Here is a 16,400-nt window from a genome sequence, read left to right on the forward strand (position 1 = left end):
TTTCACCTGAGTCAGGTTGACGTGTAGACCTGTGACTTTCACCTGAGTCAGGTTGACATGTAGACCTGTGGTTTTAACCTGAGTCAGGTTGATGTGCAGACCTGTGGCTTTCACCTGATTCAGGTGGACATGTAGACCTGTGCCATACACCTGAGTCAGATTGACATGTAGGCCTGTGCCTTTCACCTGAATCAGGTTGACGTGTAGACCTGTGCCATTCACCTGAGTCAGATTGACATGTAGGCCTGTGCCTTTCACCTGAATCAGGTTGACGTGTAGGCCTGTGCCATTCACCTGAGTCAGATTGACATGTAGACCTGTGACTTTTCACCTGAGTCAGGTTGACATGTAGACCTGTGGCTTTCACCTGAGTCCGGTAGGTGTGTAGGTGTCTTTGAGGTGGACGATGGGGACCCTCCCCGGCTCTCTGTACCACCACGGACCATTGGCCTGAACGAGGGGAATTGCAGCCATGCGTCGTCCCAGCTGGTTGATGAAAGACCTGTGCGTCCATGAATAAATAAATAATGAGACACACGTGCAATAAAGGAAGAGATCAAGGCTTGTAATAATGCCATCATTGCAATAACAGTGACACTGACATACATGTCAGTGTGTTTTGCCATTGGCACACATGGTGATACATGTGGGGTGAAGTCCGAGAGGGGGCCATGGTGACAGTGCTGATTGGAGAGGTGTGCAGGGCCCAGTGCCAGCTTCATTCCATTTGGATCGACCCCCTCTGTCCCACTGGCTCCCTTTATCACGCTCTCTCTCCTTCACTCTTTCAATTATGTACCACCCTCACTTTGTCACCAGCCTGATCCGCCGGGAGCACTTTGTGGGACATGACTCTGTGTGTGTGTGTGTGTGTGAGAGAGAGAGAGAGAGAGAGCATATTGCATGACTGCATGTGTGTGTGTGTGTGTGAGTGGATGAGAGAAGGATTCAAAACAAACGTTAGGATTGGGCATAGCTGTGCATTTGTCCTTGTATGTGTGTTTGTCTGTCTGTGTGTGTGAGAGAGAAAGAGAGAGAGTTGTTGATAATGTAGTTCAGAAACAAATTTGAGGGTTGTAAGACATGGATTACAGGATCTTTGATGTGCGTATTTGATCTTCTGCGTGCGCATACACATGAAGGGGTTCAGGCACTAGCAGGTCTGCACACATGTGTTGTCAGTAAAATCTCTACCCTTGATCCACAAGGTGGTACAGGGATTGAACTTAAGGGAAAATCCATTACTCTAACCCTTCGACCACCGCACCCGTGGCACACCATGACATGACGCTAAGGTCCAGTTTGAACCCACATCCCGTGGTCTTAAGAGGTGATGCTGGTAGCTGTCCTCACTGTCAGGGTGATAGGGGGAGGGCAGTCTGTGTCACACCCTGCTGTCAGGGTGATAGGGGGAGGGCAGTCTGTATCACACCCTGCTGTCAGGGTGATAGGGGAGGGCAGTCTGTATCACACCCTGCTGTCAGGGTGATAGGGGGAGGGCAGTCTGTATCACACCCTGCTGTCAGGGGGAGGGCAGTCTGTATCACACCCTGCTGTCAGGGTGATAGGGGGAGGGCAGTCTGTATCACACCCTGCTGTCAGGGGGAGGGCAGTCTGTATCACACCCTGCTGTCAGGGTGATAGGGGGAGGGCAGTCTGTATCACACCCTGCTGTCAGGGGGAGGGCAGTCTGTGTCACACCCTGCTGTCAGGGTGATAGGGGGAGGGCAGTCTGTATCACACCCTGCTGTCAGGGTGATAGGGGGAGGGCAGTCTGTATCACACCCTGCTGTCAGGGGGAGGGCAGTCTGTATCACACCCTGCTGTCAGAGGGAGGGCAGTCTGTCACACCCTGCTGTCAGGGTGATAGGGGAGGGCAGTCTGTATCACACCCTGCTGTCAGGGTGATAGGGGGAGGGCAGTCTGTATCACACCCTGCTGTCAGGGGGAGGGCAGTCTATCACACCCTGCTGTCAGGGTGATAGGGGAGGGCAGTCTGTATCACACCCTGCTGTCAGGGTGATAGGGGGAGGGCAGTCTGTATCACACCCTGCTGTCAGGGGGAGGGCAGTCTATCACACCCTGCTGTCAGGGTGATAGGGGGAGGGCAGTCTGTATCACACCCTGCTGTCAGGGTGATAGGGGGAGGGCAGTCTGTATCACACCCTGCTGTCAGGGGGAGGGCAGTCTGTATCACACCCTGCTGTCAGAGGGAGGGCAGTCTGTCACACCCTGCTGTCAGGGTGATAGGGGAGGGCAGTCTGTATCACACCCTGCTGTCAGGGTGATAGGGGGAGGGCAGTCTGTATCACACCCTGCTGTCAGGGTGATAGGATGAGGGCAGTCTGTATCACACCCTGCTGTCAGGGGGAGGGCAGTCTGTATCACACCCTGCTGTCAGGGGGAGGGCAGTCTGTCACACCCTGCTGTCAGGGTGATAGGGGGAGGGCAGTCTGTGTCACACCCTGCTGTCAGGGTGATAGGGGGAGGGCAGTCTGTATCACACCCTGCTGTCAGGGTGATAGGGGAGGGCAGTCTGTGTCACACCCTGCTGTCAGGGGGAGGGCAGTCTGTATCACACCCTGCTGTCAGGGGGAGGGCAGTCTGTATCACACCCTGCTGTCAGGGTGATAGGATGAGGGCAGTCTGTATCACACCCTGCTGTCAGGGGGAGGGCAGTCTGTATCACACCCTGCTGTCAGGGGGAGGGCAGTCTGTCACACCCTGCTGTCAGGGTGATAGGGGGAGGGCAGTCTGTGTCACACCCTGCTGTCAGGGTGATAGGGGAGGGCAGTCTGTATCACACCCTGCTGTCAGGGGGAGGGCAGTCTGTGTCACACCCTGCTGTCAGGGTGATAGGGGGAGGGCAGTCTGTATCACACCCTGCTGTCAGGGGGAGGGCAGTCTGTGTCACACCCTGCTGTCAGGGTGATAGGGGAGGGCAGTCTGTATCACACCCTGCTGTCGGGGAGGGCAGTCTGTATCACACCCTGCTGTCAGGGTGATAGGGGAGGGCAGTCTGTATCACACCCTGCAGTCAGGGTGATAGGGGAGGGCAGTCTGTATCACACCCTGCTGTCAGGGTGATAGGGGAGGGCAGTCTGTATCACACCCTGCTGTCAGGGGGAGGGCAGTCTGTATCACACCCTGCTGTCAGGGTGATAGGGGGAGGGCAGTCTGTGTCACACCCTGCTGTCAGGGTGATAGGGGAGGGCAGTCTGTATCACACCCTGCTGTCAGGGTGATAGGGGGAGGGCAGTCTGTGTCACACCCTGCTGTCAGGGGGAGGGCAGTCTGTGTCACACCCTGCTGTCAGGGTGATAGGGGGAGGGCAGCCTGTGTTACTCCCTGTCTTCACCCTGCTGTCAGGGGGAGGGCAGTCTGTATCACACCCTGCAGCCAGGGTGATAGGGGGAGGGCAGTCTGTGTCACACCCTGCAGCCAGGGTGATAGGGGGAGGGCAGTCTGTATCACACCCTGCAGCCAGGGTGATAGGGGGAGGGCAGTCTGTGTCACACCCTGCTGTCAGGGGGAGGGCAGCCTGTATCACACCCTGCAGCCAGGGTGATAGGGGGAGGGCAGCCTGTGTTACTCCCTGTCTTCACCCTGCTGTCAGGGGGAGGGCAGTCTGTATCACACCCTGCAGCCAGGGTGATAGGGGGAGGGCAGCCTGTGTTACTCCCTGTCTTCACCCTGCTGTCAGGGGGAGGGCAGTCTGTATCACACCCTGCAGCCAGGGTGATAGGGGGAGGGCAGTCTGTATCACACCCTGCAGCCAGGGTGATAGGGGGAGGGCAGTCTGTATCACACCCTGCAGCCAGGGTGATAGGGGGAGGGCAGCCTGTGTTACTCCCTGTCTTCACCCTGCTGTCAGGGGGAGGGCAGTCTGTGTCACACCCTGCTGTCAGGGTGATAGGGGGAGGGCAGCCTGTGTTACTCCCTGTCTTCACCCTGCTGTCAGGGGGAGGGCAGTCTGTATCACACCCTGCAGCCAGGGTGATAGGGGGAGGGCAGTCTGTATCACACCCTGCAGCCAGGGTGATAGGGGGAGGGCAGCCTGTGTTACTCCCTGTCTTCACCCTGCTGTCAGGGGGAGGGCAGCCTGTATCACACCCTGCAGCCAGGGTGATAGGGGGAGGGCAGCCTGTGTTACTCCCTGTCTTCACCCTGCTGTCACTGCTCTGGACATCCTCTTTCCACAAGACTTGCTGGTGTGTGTGGGGGGGTGGATATTGGGGCGGGGGCTAGTAAGAAGGGGTTCAATCAAAAGAAAAGAATGAAAAGACAGTGGTGTTGTATTTCCTGGTGTGTGTTTGTGTGTGTGTGCCTGTGTGTGTGCCTGTGTGCTCACCGTGAACAAAACCTTAACAGAACCCCCCTCAAACCAGCAGTTCAGTGAAGTGAGATCACCACAGACAGTATGCCATCCACAGCACATTTGCAGAAGCAGCAGAATCACAGAAAGATCATCTTTACAAACCCTCCCTCCGGGGAGCTGGAGGGATTGGAGAGAGTTCCTCAACCGTTCCTCAACATGGATGTGTACTGATCAGTACAAACCACACCCACACTCTGCACACTGATTATGGGTGCACACATCACACAAGGCAAGGGACAGATGTCTGTGCTCAGGTGTCAGTAAATGCACAAGGCTCCCGAAGGAGGTTCAGGGCTCTGGGATAAGTCAGAGACGTACAGCCAGTGCCAGTCCTCACCACTATTTTAAGTGTTAGTTTCGAGAAGGCGGACTGATCCTATATGCTACCCCACATGTGTTTAAAAAAAAATTTTGTTTGTTTGTTTTAAGTTCTTTTAGAAGTATGCTTGCTTGTTTTCCTGCCTTCTTTTTCAAGTTGCAGATTAATGGTCATGTACAGAACAATCCACAATTTTGACAGAGAAATGATTCATGGAGTGTCAGGCATCTGTTCTCTATTTGTAAATGTAAGTAGCAGAATAATGGTCCTACATACCATCCACGGTTTTGAATAAGAAAAACTTCACAGAGTACATGAAGGCCACAAGAAGAGATGCTGTGTTTTGTTGGTTGTTCAGTGATAATAAATGTATTTCTGTTGTGAAAAATCTGGTGCAGAATCAAAGTGCTGTCACACTCAACTTTGACACACTTACATGTATACATGTATAACAGAAACAAAGGGATGAAAGATAACACTGATTTAGATACACCTTGTTTTCTTGTTCTTGTTGTTGTGTGCGTGTGTGGATTCTTCAACCTCCTGTTTTTTTCCCCTTTTATTTCTTAAAAAAAAGTTTTTTCTTCCTTTTTACTCCAACATTTCTCCATTGGAATCAGTACACAACACAAAATGACACTGTAATTGTATAACAAAGAGTGGTAACTCTCTTCACACACAAGGTACACATCCTCAAGCCAATGCTACGGACGCCACCAATTCAGCCAGTGCACAAGTGAATAACAGGCACATTGGAACAAACCCAGACACCACCTCAAAAGGGAAGCTCCAAGCTTGTCCGTGTACATTTCAACACTGATTAAACATACAAAATCAGGAAACACACAACAAAAAATGTATATCAATGTCTAAATCTCTACGGTAGATTTTTTTTTTTTTTCAGTTCCTTAACATTTGATGCACATTTATGCCATTATATGTATCATCACCAATGTCAAAAGGACCCAACTCTGGCCTGCATCGTTGGCCAAAATTAGGGGTTACCAATAGCCGCGGAATTAGTATATAATCATTTGTAAGAACCGAATATACATAACATCCTAATGTATGTGCGCTTGTGTGCATGATGTGCATGAGATTTAAATACACCTAGATTGAAAGACAGAGGGAGTAGAAGTGGGAAACAGGGAAGAGGTAGGTGGGATTAGAGGCCACGCTGATAGAGATGAGCACTTGGAGAAGAATTGGGGCACTGTGAGTGTGACTGAAGTCAGTGCTGCTGCTGTTTCAGGAACTGGCCACAGTGACCAAGGAACTGAACCAAGTGCGAGATCACCTGCTGGAGAGGGAGGAAGAGATCGCTGAGCTCAAGGCAGAGCGGAACAACACCCGGGTAAGACCAGCTCTTTCCTTGCGTCTCACTCTTCTATCTCTGCATCACCAGCTCCTTTCCTTGCGTCTCACTCTTCTTCTATCTCTGCATCACCAGCTCCTTTCCTTGCGTCTCACTCTTCTTCTGCATCACCAGCTCCTTTCCTTGCGTCTCACTCTTCTATCTCTGCATCACCAGCTCCTTTCCTTGCGTCTCACTCTTCTTCTATCTCTGCATCACCAGCTCCTTTCCTTGCGTCTCACTCTTCTTCTATCTCTGCATCACCAGCTCCTTTCCTTGTGTCTCACTCTTCTTCTGCACCACCAGCTCCTTTCCTTGGGTCTCACTCTTCTATCTCTGCATCACCAGCTCCTTTCCTTGTGTCTCACTCTTCTATCTCTGCATCACCAGCTCCTTTCCTTGCGTCTCACTCTTCTTCTATCTCTGCATCACCAGCTCCTTTCCTTGGGTCTCACTCTTCTTCTATCTCTGCATCACCAGCTCCTTTCCTTGTGTCTCACTCTTCTATCTCTGCATCACCAGCTCCTTTCCTTGTGTCTCACTCTTCTTCTATCTCTGCATCACCAGCTCCTTTCCCTGCGTCTCACTCTTCTTCTATCTCTGCATCACCAGCTCCTTTCCCTGCGTCTCACTCTTCTTCTATCTCTGCATCACCAGCTCCTTTCCTTGCGTCTCACTCTTCTTCTATCTCTGCATCACCAGCTCCTTTCCTTGGGTCTCACTCTTCTTTCTCTGCATCACCAGCTCCTTTCCTTGTGTCTCACTCTTCTATCTCTGCATCACCAGCTCCTTTCCTTGCGTCTCACTCTTCTATCTCTGCATCACCAGCTCCTTTCCTTGTGTCTCACTCTTCTATCTCTGCATCACCAGCTCCTTTCCTTGCGTCTCACTCTTCTATCTCTGCATCACCAGCTCCTTTCCTTGTGTCTCACTCTTCTATCTCTGCATCACCAGCTCCTTTCCTTGCGTCTCACTCTTCTTCTGCATCACCAGCTCCTTTCCTTGTGTCTTCCTTGGATCTCACTCTTCTTCTTCTTCCTCAGCATAAAGGGCTGCATCTCCCACCTTCACTGGTATTCCTACTGGTATGAGTGGGCTTTTTACTTGGCATTGCATTTTTTAATGTTTTACCTGCCACATAGCCTACCTATGGTGGCTATATTCTTGTTTCCATATAACCTACCGAATGCTGACATGAACACCAGGATCTGTAGCCATGATGATTTGTGTATTTGAACTGCTGCTTTTGTAAAACATACAAAGGGGGTTTAGGCTCTTGGAAGTCAACACTTCTGGTGACCTGGGATTCAGAAAATTATCCACCCCTTACCCATTTGACCTAGAAATGATACAAAGTTATGTCACTATGGTACGATCAGTGTATGACACAGACTAGTGTTGTGTCAGGATAGCAGGATCAGTGTATGACACAGACTAGTATTGTGTCAGGATAGCAGGATCAGTGTATGACACAGACTAGTGGTGTGTCAGGATAGCAGGATCAGTGTATGACACAGACTAGTGGTGTGTCAGGATAGCAGGATCAGTGAATGACACAGACTAGTGGTGTGTCAGGATAGCAGGATCAGTGTATGACAGACTAGTGTTGTGTCAGGATAATTGGATCAGTGTATGACAGACTAGTATTGTGTCAGGATAGCAGGATCAGTGTATGACACAGACTAGTGGTGTGTCAGGATAGCAGGATCAGTGTATGACACAGACTAGTATTGTGTCAGGATAGCAGGATCAGTGTATGACACAGACTAGTATTGTGTCAGGATAGCAGGATCAGTGTATGACACAGACTAGTGGTGTGTCAGGATAGCAGGATCAGTGTATGACAGACTAGTGTTGTGTCAGGATAGCAGGATCAGTGAATGACACAGACTGGTTGTGTGTCAGGATAGCAGGATCAGTGTATAACAGACTAGTATTGTGTCAGGATAGCAGGATCAGTGTATGACAGACTAGTGTTGTGTCAGGATAGCAGGATCAGTGTATGACACAGACTAGTGGTGTGTCAGGATAGCAGGATCAGTGTATGACAGACTAGTGGTGTGTCAGGATAGCAGGATCAGTGAATGACACAGACTAGTGGTGTGTCAGGATAGCAGGATCAGTGTATGACACAGACTAGTGGTGTGTCAGGATAGCAGGATCAGTGTATGACAGACTAGTGGTGTGTCAGGATAGCAGGATCAGTGTATGACACAGACTAGTGGTGTGTCAGGATAGCAGGATCAGTGTATGACACAGACTAGTGGTGTGTCAGGATAGCAGGATCAGTGTATGACACAGACTAGTGTTGTGTCAGGATAGCAGGATCAGTGTATGACACAGACTAGTGGTGTGTCAGGATAGCAGGATCAGTGTATGACACAGACTAGTGTTGTGTCAGGATAGCAGGATCAGTGTATGACACAGATTAGTGGTGTGTCAGGATAGCAGGATCAGTGTATGACACAGATTAGTGGTGTGTCAGGATAGCAGGATCAGTGTATGACACAGACTGGTGGTGTGTCAGGATAGCAGGATCAGTGTATGACACAGATTAGTGGTGTGTCAGGATAGCAGGATCAGTGTATGACACAGATGAGTGGTGTGTCAGGATAGCAGGATCAGTGTATGACACAGATTAGTGTTGTGTCAGGATAGCAGGATCAGTGAATGACACAGACTAGTGGTGTGTCAGGATAGCAAGATCAGTGTATGACACAGACTAGTGGTGTGTCAGGATAGCAGGATCAGTGTATGACACAGACTAGTGTTATGTCAGGATAGCAGGATCAGTGTATAACAGACTAGTGGTGTGTCAGGATAGCAGGATCAGTGTATGACACAGATTAGTGTTGTGTCAGGATAGCAGGATCAGTGTATGACACAGACTAGTGGTGTGTCAGGATAGCAGGATCAGTGTATGACACAGATTAGTGTTGTGTCAGGATAGCAGGATCAGTGTATGACACAGGTTAGTGGTGTGTCAGGATAGCAGGATCAGTGTATGACACAGATTAGTGTTGTGTCAGGATAGCAGGATCAGTGAATGACACAGACTAGTGGTGTGTCAGGATAGCAGGATCAGTGTATGACAGACTAGTGGTGTGTCAGGATGAGTGTACAGTACAGACCAGTGTTAGTCAGGATCAGGGAAACAATCGTGGTGTTAGTAAAGTTGGATCAATGTATGATACAGAGTGGCATTGTGTCAGGACAGCAGCTAATGTAGTCCTGCCACAGGAGAATTGGAAAGGTTGCTGTCAGTGGGCCCATCACACACAGCCCAGGCCTGTGGAAAAGGGGAATCCCCAGTGGGGGGTGGGGAGGAAGGTTAAATATCATCCGCCAGACTCCCTCCCTCCTCCCCTCCCTTCTAGCACACCTCCTGTGTGGCCCAGACAAATACAGTGCACATGTGCAGCTGTTCTTCAAGAGATGTCTTGCTACCATTCATGAACAGTTGTATCACAGTCTGGATCAGTGAGTGGCTTCTTAATGGATGAGATTGAGAGAGAGGGAGAGTCAGAGCATAAGCTGTAATAATGTATGATATTCATTGTGGATTGAGAGAGAGGGAGAGTGTGAGCCTTAATAATGTATGATATGCATTGTGGATTGAGAGAGAGGGAGAGTGTGAGCCTTAATGTATGATATGCATTGTGGATTGAGAGAGAGGGAGAGTGTGAGCCTTAATGTATGATATGCATTGTGGATTGAGAGAGAGGGAGAGTGTGAGCCTTAATAATGTATGATATGCATTGTGGATTGAGAGAGAGGGAGAGTGTGAGCCTTAATAATGTATGATATACATTGTGGATTGAGAGAGAGGGAGAGTGTGAGCCTTAATATTGTATGATATAATACACATTGTGGATTGAGAGAGAGGGAGAGTGTGAGCCTTAATAATGTATGATATACATTGTGGATTGAGAGAGAGGGAGAGTGTGAGCCTTAATAATGTATGATATACATTGTGGATTGAGAGAGAGGGAGAGTGTGAGCCTTAATAATGTATGATATACATTGTGGATTCAGAGAGAGGGAGAGGCAGAGTGTGAGCCTTAATAATGTATGATACACATTGTGGGTCTGCTGAAACTGATGACAGCAGTGTCTGTGTCCTTCATGTTTTTTGAAAGTGCTACATCATTGGTGTTATTCTTACTATTCTTCTGTGTTCTACTTCTGTTTCTACTTCTCATTCTTCATCTTCTTCTTCTACTCCATCTCCTTTTCTTCTTCTCCTCCTTCCTCTTCCTCTTCTCCTTCTTCCTCCTCCCCTCTCTCTCTCGTCCTCTTTTCTCCCTACTCTTCCTCCTTTTTTTTCTTCTTTTTCTACTCCTCCTCCTCCTCCTCATCCTCCTCCACCTTCTTTTTCTTAGTTACTGTTTTAATTATCTTCACACTTCAGTTGTTATTCACTTACTGTCTTAGTTATTATATTGTGATGATGTTTCAGTTGTTTGTGTTGTATGTAAATAAGGCATATGTCATCATATATTGTGACAATGTTTCAGTTGCTGTTTTTACTGTTGTAATGATTATTATTATGATAAACACTATATTGCGACACTACATTGTGTTGTTATTGTTGTGATGACTGTCATTGTATTGTGACACTGTTTTAGTTATTGTTGCAGTGACAATCTTTAAGTTGTTAATGTAATTATTGTCATTGTACTGTGACAATGTTTCAGTTGTTGTAATGATTGTCACTGTATTGTGAACATGTTTCATTTGTTATTGTTATGATTATCTCTCTATTGTGACACTGTTTCAGTTGATGTTCTTATGATTGTCTTTGTATTGTGACAGTTTCAGTTGTTATTGTTGTAATGATTGTCACTGTATTGTGAAAATGTTTCAGTTGTTTTAATGATTGTCACTGTGTCTGTGACAACGTTTCAGTTGTTGTTGTAATGATTGTTGCTGCATTATGACTGTTTCCGTTGTTGTAATGATTGTCATGTATTCTGACAATGTTTCAGTCATAACGATAGTCACTGTATTGTGACAATCTTACAGTTGTTGTCGTAATGATGGTCACTGTATTGTGACCATGTTTCAGTTGTTGTTGTAAATGTAATGATGGTCACTGTATTGTGACCATGTTTCAGTTGTTGTTGTAAATGTAATGATTGTCACTGTATTGTTGTTACCATTGTAATGTATTGTTCCAGTTGTTGAAACAGTTGTAATGTATTGTTCCAGTTGTTGTTGTTGTAACAGTTGTAATGTATTGTTCCAGTTGTTGTTGTTGTATTGTTCCAGTTGTTGAAACAGTTGTAATGTATTGTTCCAGTTGTTGTTGTTGTAACAGTTGTAATGTATTGTTCCAGTTGTTGATGTAACAGTTGTAATGTATTGTTCCAGTTGTTATTGTAACAATTGTATTGTTCCTGTTGTTGTTGTAACAATTGTAATGTATTGTTCCAGTTGTTGTTGTAACAATTGTAATGTATTGTTCCAGTTGTTGTTGTTGTTGTTGTAACAGTTGTAATGTATTGTTCCAGTTGTTGTTGTTGTCGTAACAATTGTAATGTATTGTTCCAGTTGTTGTAACAGTTTGTAATGTATCGTTCCAGTTGTTGTTGTTGTTGTAACAATTGTAATGTATTGTTCCAGTTGTTGTTGTTGTCGTAACAATTGTAATGTATTGTTCCAGTTGTTGTAACAGTTTGTAATGTATCGTTCCAGTTGTTGTTGTAACAGTTTGTAATGTATTGTTCCAGTTGTTGTAACAATTGTAATGTATCGTTCCAGTTGTTGTTGTAACAGTTGTAATGTATTGCTCCAGTTGTTGTAACAGTTTGTAATGTATCGTTCCAGTTGTTGTTGTTGTAACAGTTGTAATGTATCGTTCCAGTTGTTGCTGGAGCACCTGGAGTGCCTGGTGTCACGCCACGAGCGGTCCCTCAGGATGACGGTGGTGAAGCGACAGGCCTCGTCCCCGGCCGGTGTGTCCAGTGAGGTGGAGGTGCTGAAGGCACTCAAGTCCCTCTTCGAGCACCACAAGGCCCTGGACGAAAAGGTCAGACCCTGACACACAGTGGCACACAATGACACATTGCATAGGGGGTCTGGGGGTCACAAGGCCCTGGACGAGGTCAGACCCTGACACACACTGACACAGTGACACACACTGCATTGGGGGTCGGGGGGTCACAAGGCCCTGGATGAGGAGGTCAGACAATGACATACAGTGACACACACTGCATGGGGGGTGTGGGGGTCACAAGGCCCTGAATGAGGTCAGACCCTGACACACAATGACACACACTGCATGGGGGGTGTGGGGGTCACAAGGCCCTGAATGAGGTCAGACCCTGACACACAATGACACACACTGCATGGGGGGTGTGGGGGTCACAAGGCCCTGAATGAGGTCAGACCCTGACACACAATGACACACATTGCATGGGGGGTGTGGGGGTCACAAGGCCCTGAATGAGGTCAGACCCTGACACACAATGACACACACTGCATGGGGGGTGTGGGGGTCACAAGGCCATGAATGAGGTCAGACACTGACACACAATGACACACATTGCATGGGGTGTGTGGGGGTCACAAGGCCCTGGATGAGGTCAGACCCTGACACACAATGACACACAGTGACACACATTGCATTGGGGGTGTGGGGGTCACAAGGCCCTGAATGAGGTCAGACCCTGACACACAATGACACACACTGCATGGGGGGTGTGGGGGTCACAAGGCCCTGGATGAGGTCAGACCCTGACACACAATGACACACAGTGACACACATTGCATTGGGGGTGTGGGGGTCACAAGGCCCTGAATGAGGTCAGACCCTGACACACAATGACACACATTGCATGGGGGGTGTGGGGGTCACAAGGCCCTGGATGAGGTCAGACCCTGACACACATTGCATGGGGGGTGTGGGGGTCACAAGGCCCTGAATGAGGTCAGACCCTGACACACAATGACACACATTGCATGGGGGGTGTGGGGGTCACAAGGCCCTGAATGAGGTCAGACACTGACACACTGCATGGGGGGTGTGGGGGTCACAAGGCCCTGATTGAGGTCAGACCCTGACATACAATGACACACACTGCATGGGGGGTGTGGGGGTCACAAGGCCCTGATTGAGGTCAGACCCTGACACACAATGACACACACTGCATGGGGGGTGTGGGGGTCACAAGGCCCTGAATGAGGTCAGACCCTGACACTCAGTGACACACACTGCATGGGGGGTGTGGGGGTCACAAGGCCCTGAATGAGGTCAGACCCTGACAGACAATGACACACACTGCATGGGGGGTGTGGGGGTCACAAGGCCCTGTTTGAGGTCAGACTCTGACACACAATGACACACATTGCATGGGGGGTGTGGGGGTCACAAGGCCCTGATTGAGGTCAGACCCTGACACTCAGTGACACACACTGCATGGGGGTGTGGGGGTCACAAGGCCCTGAATGAGGTCAGACACTGACACACACTGCATGGGGGGTGTGGGGGTCACAAGGCCCTGATTGAGGTCAGACCCTGACACACAATGACACACACTGCATGGGGGGTGTGGGGGTCACAAGGCCCTGAATGAGGTCAGACCCTGACACACAATGACACACACTGCATGGGGGGTGTGGGGGTCACAAGGCCCTGAATGAGGTCAGACACTGACACACACTGCATGGGGGGTGTGGGGGTCACAAGGCCCATAATGAGGTCAGACCCTGAAACACACTGCATGGGGGGTGTGGGGGTCACAAGGCCCTGATTGAGGTCAGACCCTGACACTCAGTGACACACACTGCATGGGGGTGTGGGGGTCACAGTTGGTGGTGGTGGTGTCACTTAACTTGTGCTCTGACACTGTAGAACTGAATCGGTTAAGAACTGTGAGAGTGGACAGCAGTGTTGGTGTGTGTTCCTCAGTGTTGGTGTGGAAGGGGAGAGATCCTTCTGACATTTGTCATTTTCAATACACATGTCTTTATGTGTGAATTTGTTTGGTTTTGTGTGTGTGTGTGTGTGTGTGTGCCAATATTTGCAAACAGTGAGAGTGTAGACGTACGTTTGTGTGTGATACATGCTGCGGTGTGCTTGAGGCAATGGCAACATCTCTTTTACGGCAGACTTTAAAGAATTTATTAAACTCCCAGAATATACCAAAATAACATGATTTAAACGGTGTTGTCACCCTGAATACTATAACTTATGTTATATTTATCCCACTAAAAATACCAAAAATGTTTAAATGTTGCTTTTTTTTTAACAAACTTCCTCTCAACCCAAGCATGCTTGGTTCATATCTGCTTTTATGCCCCCCCCCCCCTTTTTTCCCCCCCAAAGCTTTATAATTTTTATATCAAACAGAACACATTTTAGTATGTGTATCACAAGTGAGTCTTGAAGGCCTTGCCTCTCTTTTTTTTTCTCTTATTTTGTTGTTTTTGTGTGTGTGTGCGCCCCAGTTTTTGCTAACTACAGTTAGAGTGTATGTATGTGTCTCTGTGTGTGTACATATATTTTCGTGTGTGCGCTTGTCTGCCTGCTCATGTGTGTGCCTGTACAGACGTACTGGTGGCCAGCCTCAGTGATGCATGCACATAATTATATGGATGTGTGCATTGTGATCAGCCGTGGATGTGTGTGTGTCGCCCTTGGCACCGGCGGTGGCACTGCAGTACCTACACCCCGACTGTCTGTAGCAACAGACCCTGTCTGGTGGCAGGCATTAGCATGCAGTGAAAGGCCATCTCCATAGTCCATTACGGCCATTGTGTGGCCCCACCTCACCCCACTGGGCCAACAGTCAGGCCCTCCTACCTACCTTCCTCCCCACCCCACCTCTCCACACTGTCATTGTTTGGGGGGTTGTGGTGCTTAACACAGCCATGGGGGAACTCCTGCATAGATTTCTGTAGAAAAAAAGGAGAGGATGAAACAGAGGTCCCATGTGCAGCATGCTCTTTGCGCACGTAAAAGAGCCCATGGCAAACAAAGTTGTCTCTGTCCCAGTAACAAGGGGAAAAGTGTGTGTGTGTGTGACTTTACAAATTGGTGCTGGTGCGCTATGTGCCTGTTGGATGTACATAAACGTGTCTGTTGTGTAAGTTTGCAAGTTTAGGCCTTTATATCTTCCAGTGGGATATTGCATACACCCCTCCCACTTCCCTACAAACACACTTATACATTTTATACAGTTTTGTACTTTTTCCTGCCTGCAGTTTTTGTTTGTTTTTCCTATCGAAATGGATTTTTCTACAGAATTTTGCCAGTATCAGTATCAGTATCAGTAGCTCAAGGAGGCGTCACTGCTTTCGGTCAAATCCATGTATGCTGCACGACATATGCCAAGCAGATGCCTGACCATCAGCGGAACCCAACGCGCTTAGTCAGGTCTTGAGAAATAAATAAATAAATAAATAAATAAATAGATAAAAAGAAAAAATAATATAAAGTAAAATTAATAAATAAATAATAATAAAAATAAAATAAAATAAAATAACAATGATGATGAATAAGCAAATAGATGTAAAACATGCAGACACACATTCACACACAGACACACACACAGACACACGCACACACACACACACACACGCACACACACGCATGCATGCATGCATGCATGCATAACTGATATGCAACAAACATGCAGTTTCACAGATATGAAAGCACAAGTGGGAGGGGTGTACGCAATATCCCATAGGAAGATATAAAGGCCTAAACTTTCCAGGAACAACCCTTTTTTTTGCCATTGGTTCTTTTACGTTTGCTAAGTGCATGCTGCATGCAGGACATCTGTTCATTATCCAGATTCTCATCCATAAGGCTTGCACCCAAAGCACCACTTAAGATGTAGTGGGGTGTGGGGGTAAGAATCTGCCCTTTTTTCTACAGATGTGGTGTAGTGTACATACTGTTGGATGACTCCATAAGCTTTGACACCTCCTTGAAACTGAAACTGTTCCTGTATTGATCCTCATGGGGGGAAAAAAATGCTGACTGTTTCTGAAAAAAAACCAGAAGAAGTGTTACGCGGATCTGTGTTGAAACTAAAGCCTCAGCTGTAGCGATCCATATTCACATCAGATTAATTAATACAATAAATGATGCATGTGGGTTGATAGGGCGCAGTGTTGTGTGTGTGTCCATTAGGGTCCATGATTAATTCAGTGACAGACTGGGAACGCAGTGAGCTGACCTCGTTGTGAGAGCCCCCTACATCCTGTCGTCAGCTTCCCTCCCCTCACTTAGGGTGATCCACCAGTTTTCATCAACATGTCTTGCCTCAGAACTGTGGGCAGTCCCTTCAGGAGTAGTTGTGCTGAGACATGTCAATCCTCTTTCAGCTTGTTGCCCCTCC

The 16,400-nt window shown here is 48.0% G+C and overlaps 1 protein-coding gene across 4 annotated transcripts in view; it reads left to right on the plus strand.

The window, feature by feature from the left end:
• LOC143301621 (liprin-alpha-1-like) overlaps positions 1–16,400 on the plus strand; it is a 158,854-nt gene that overhangs the window by 26,370 nt on the left and 116,084 nt on the right. For all 4 annotated transcript variants that reach the window (XM_076616026.1, XM_076616028.1, XM_076616029.1 and 1 more), the window contains exons 2-3: positions 5,950–6,051; positions 11,918–12,082. In XM_076616026.1, the coding sequence (XP_076472141.1) occupies positions 5,950–6,051; positions 11,918–12,082 (267 nt within the window). The remainder of the gene's footprint in view (positions 1–5,949; positions 6,052–11,917; positions 12,083–16,400) is intronic.

The sequence above is a fragment of the Babylonia areolata genome, chromosome 27 (assembly GCF_041734735.1).
Source record: "Babylonia areolata isolate BAREFJ2019XMU chromosome 27, ASM4173473v1, whole genome shotgun sequence".
In the NCBI taxonomy this organism is placed as follows: Eukaryota; Metazoa; Mollusca; class Gastropoda; order Neogastropoda; family Buccinidae; genus Babylonia; species Babylonia areolata.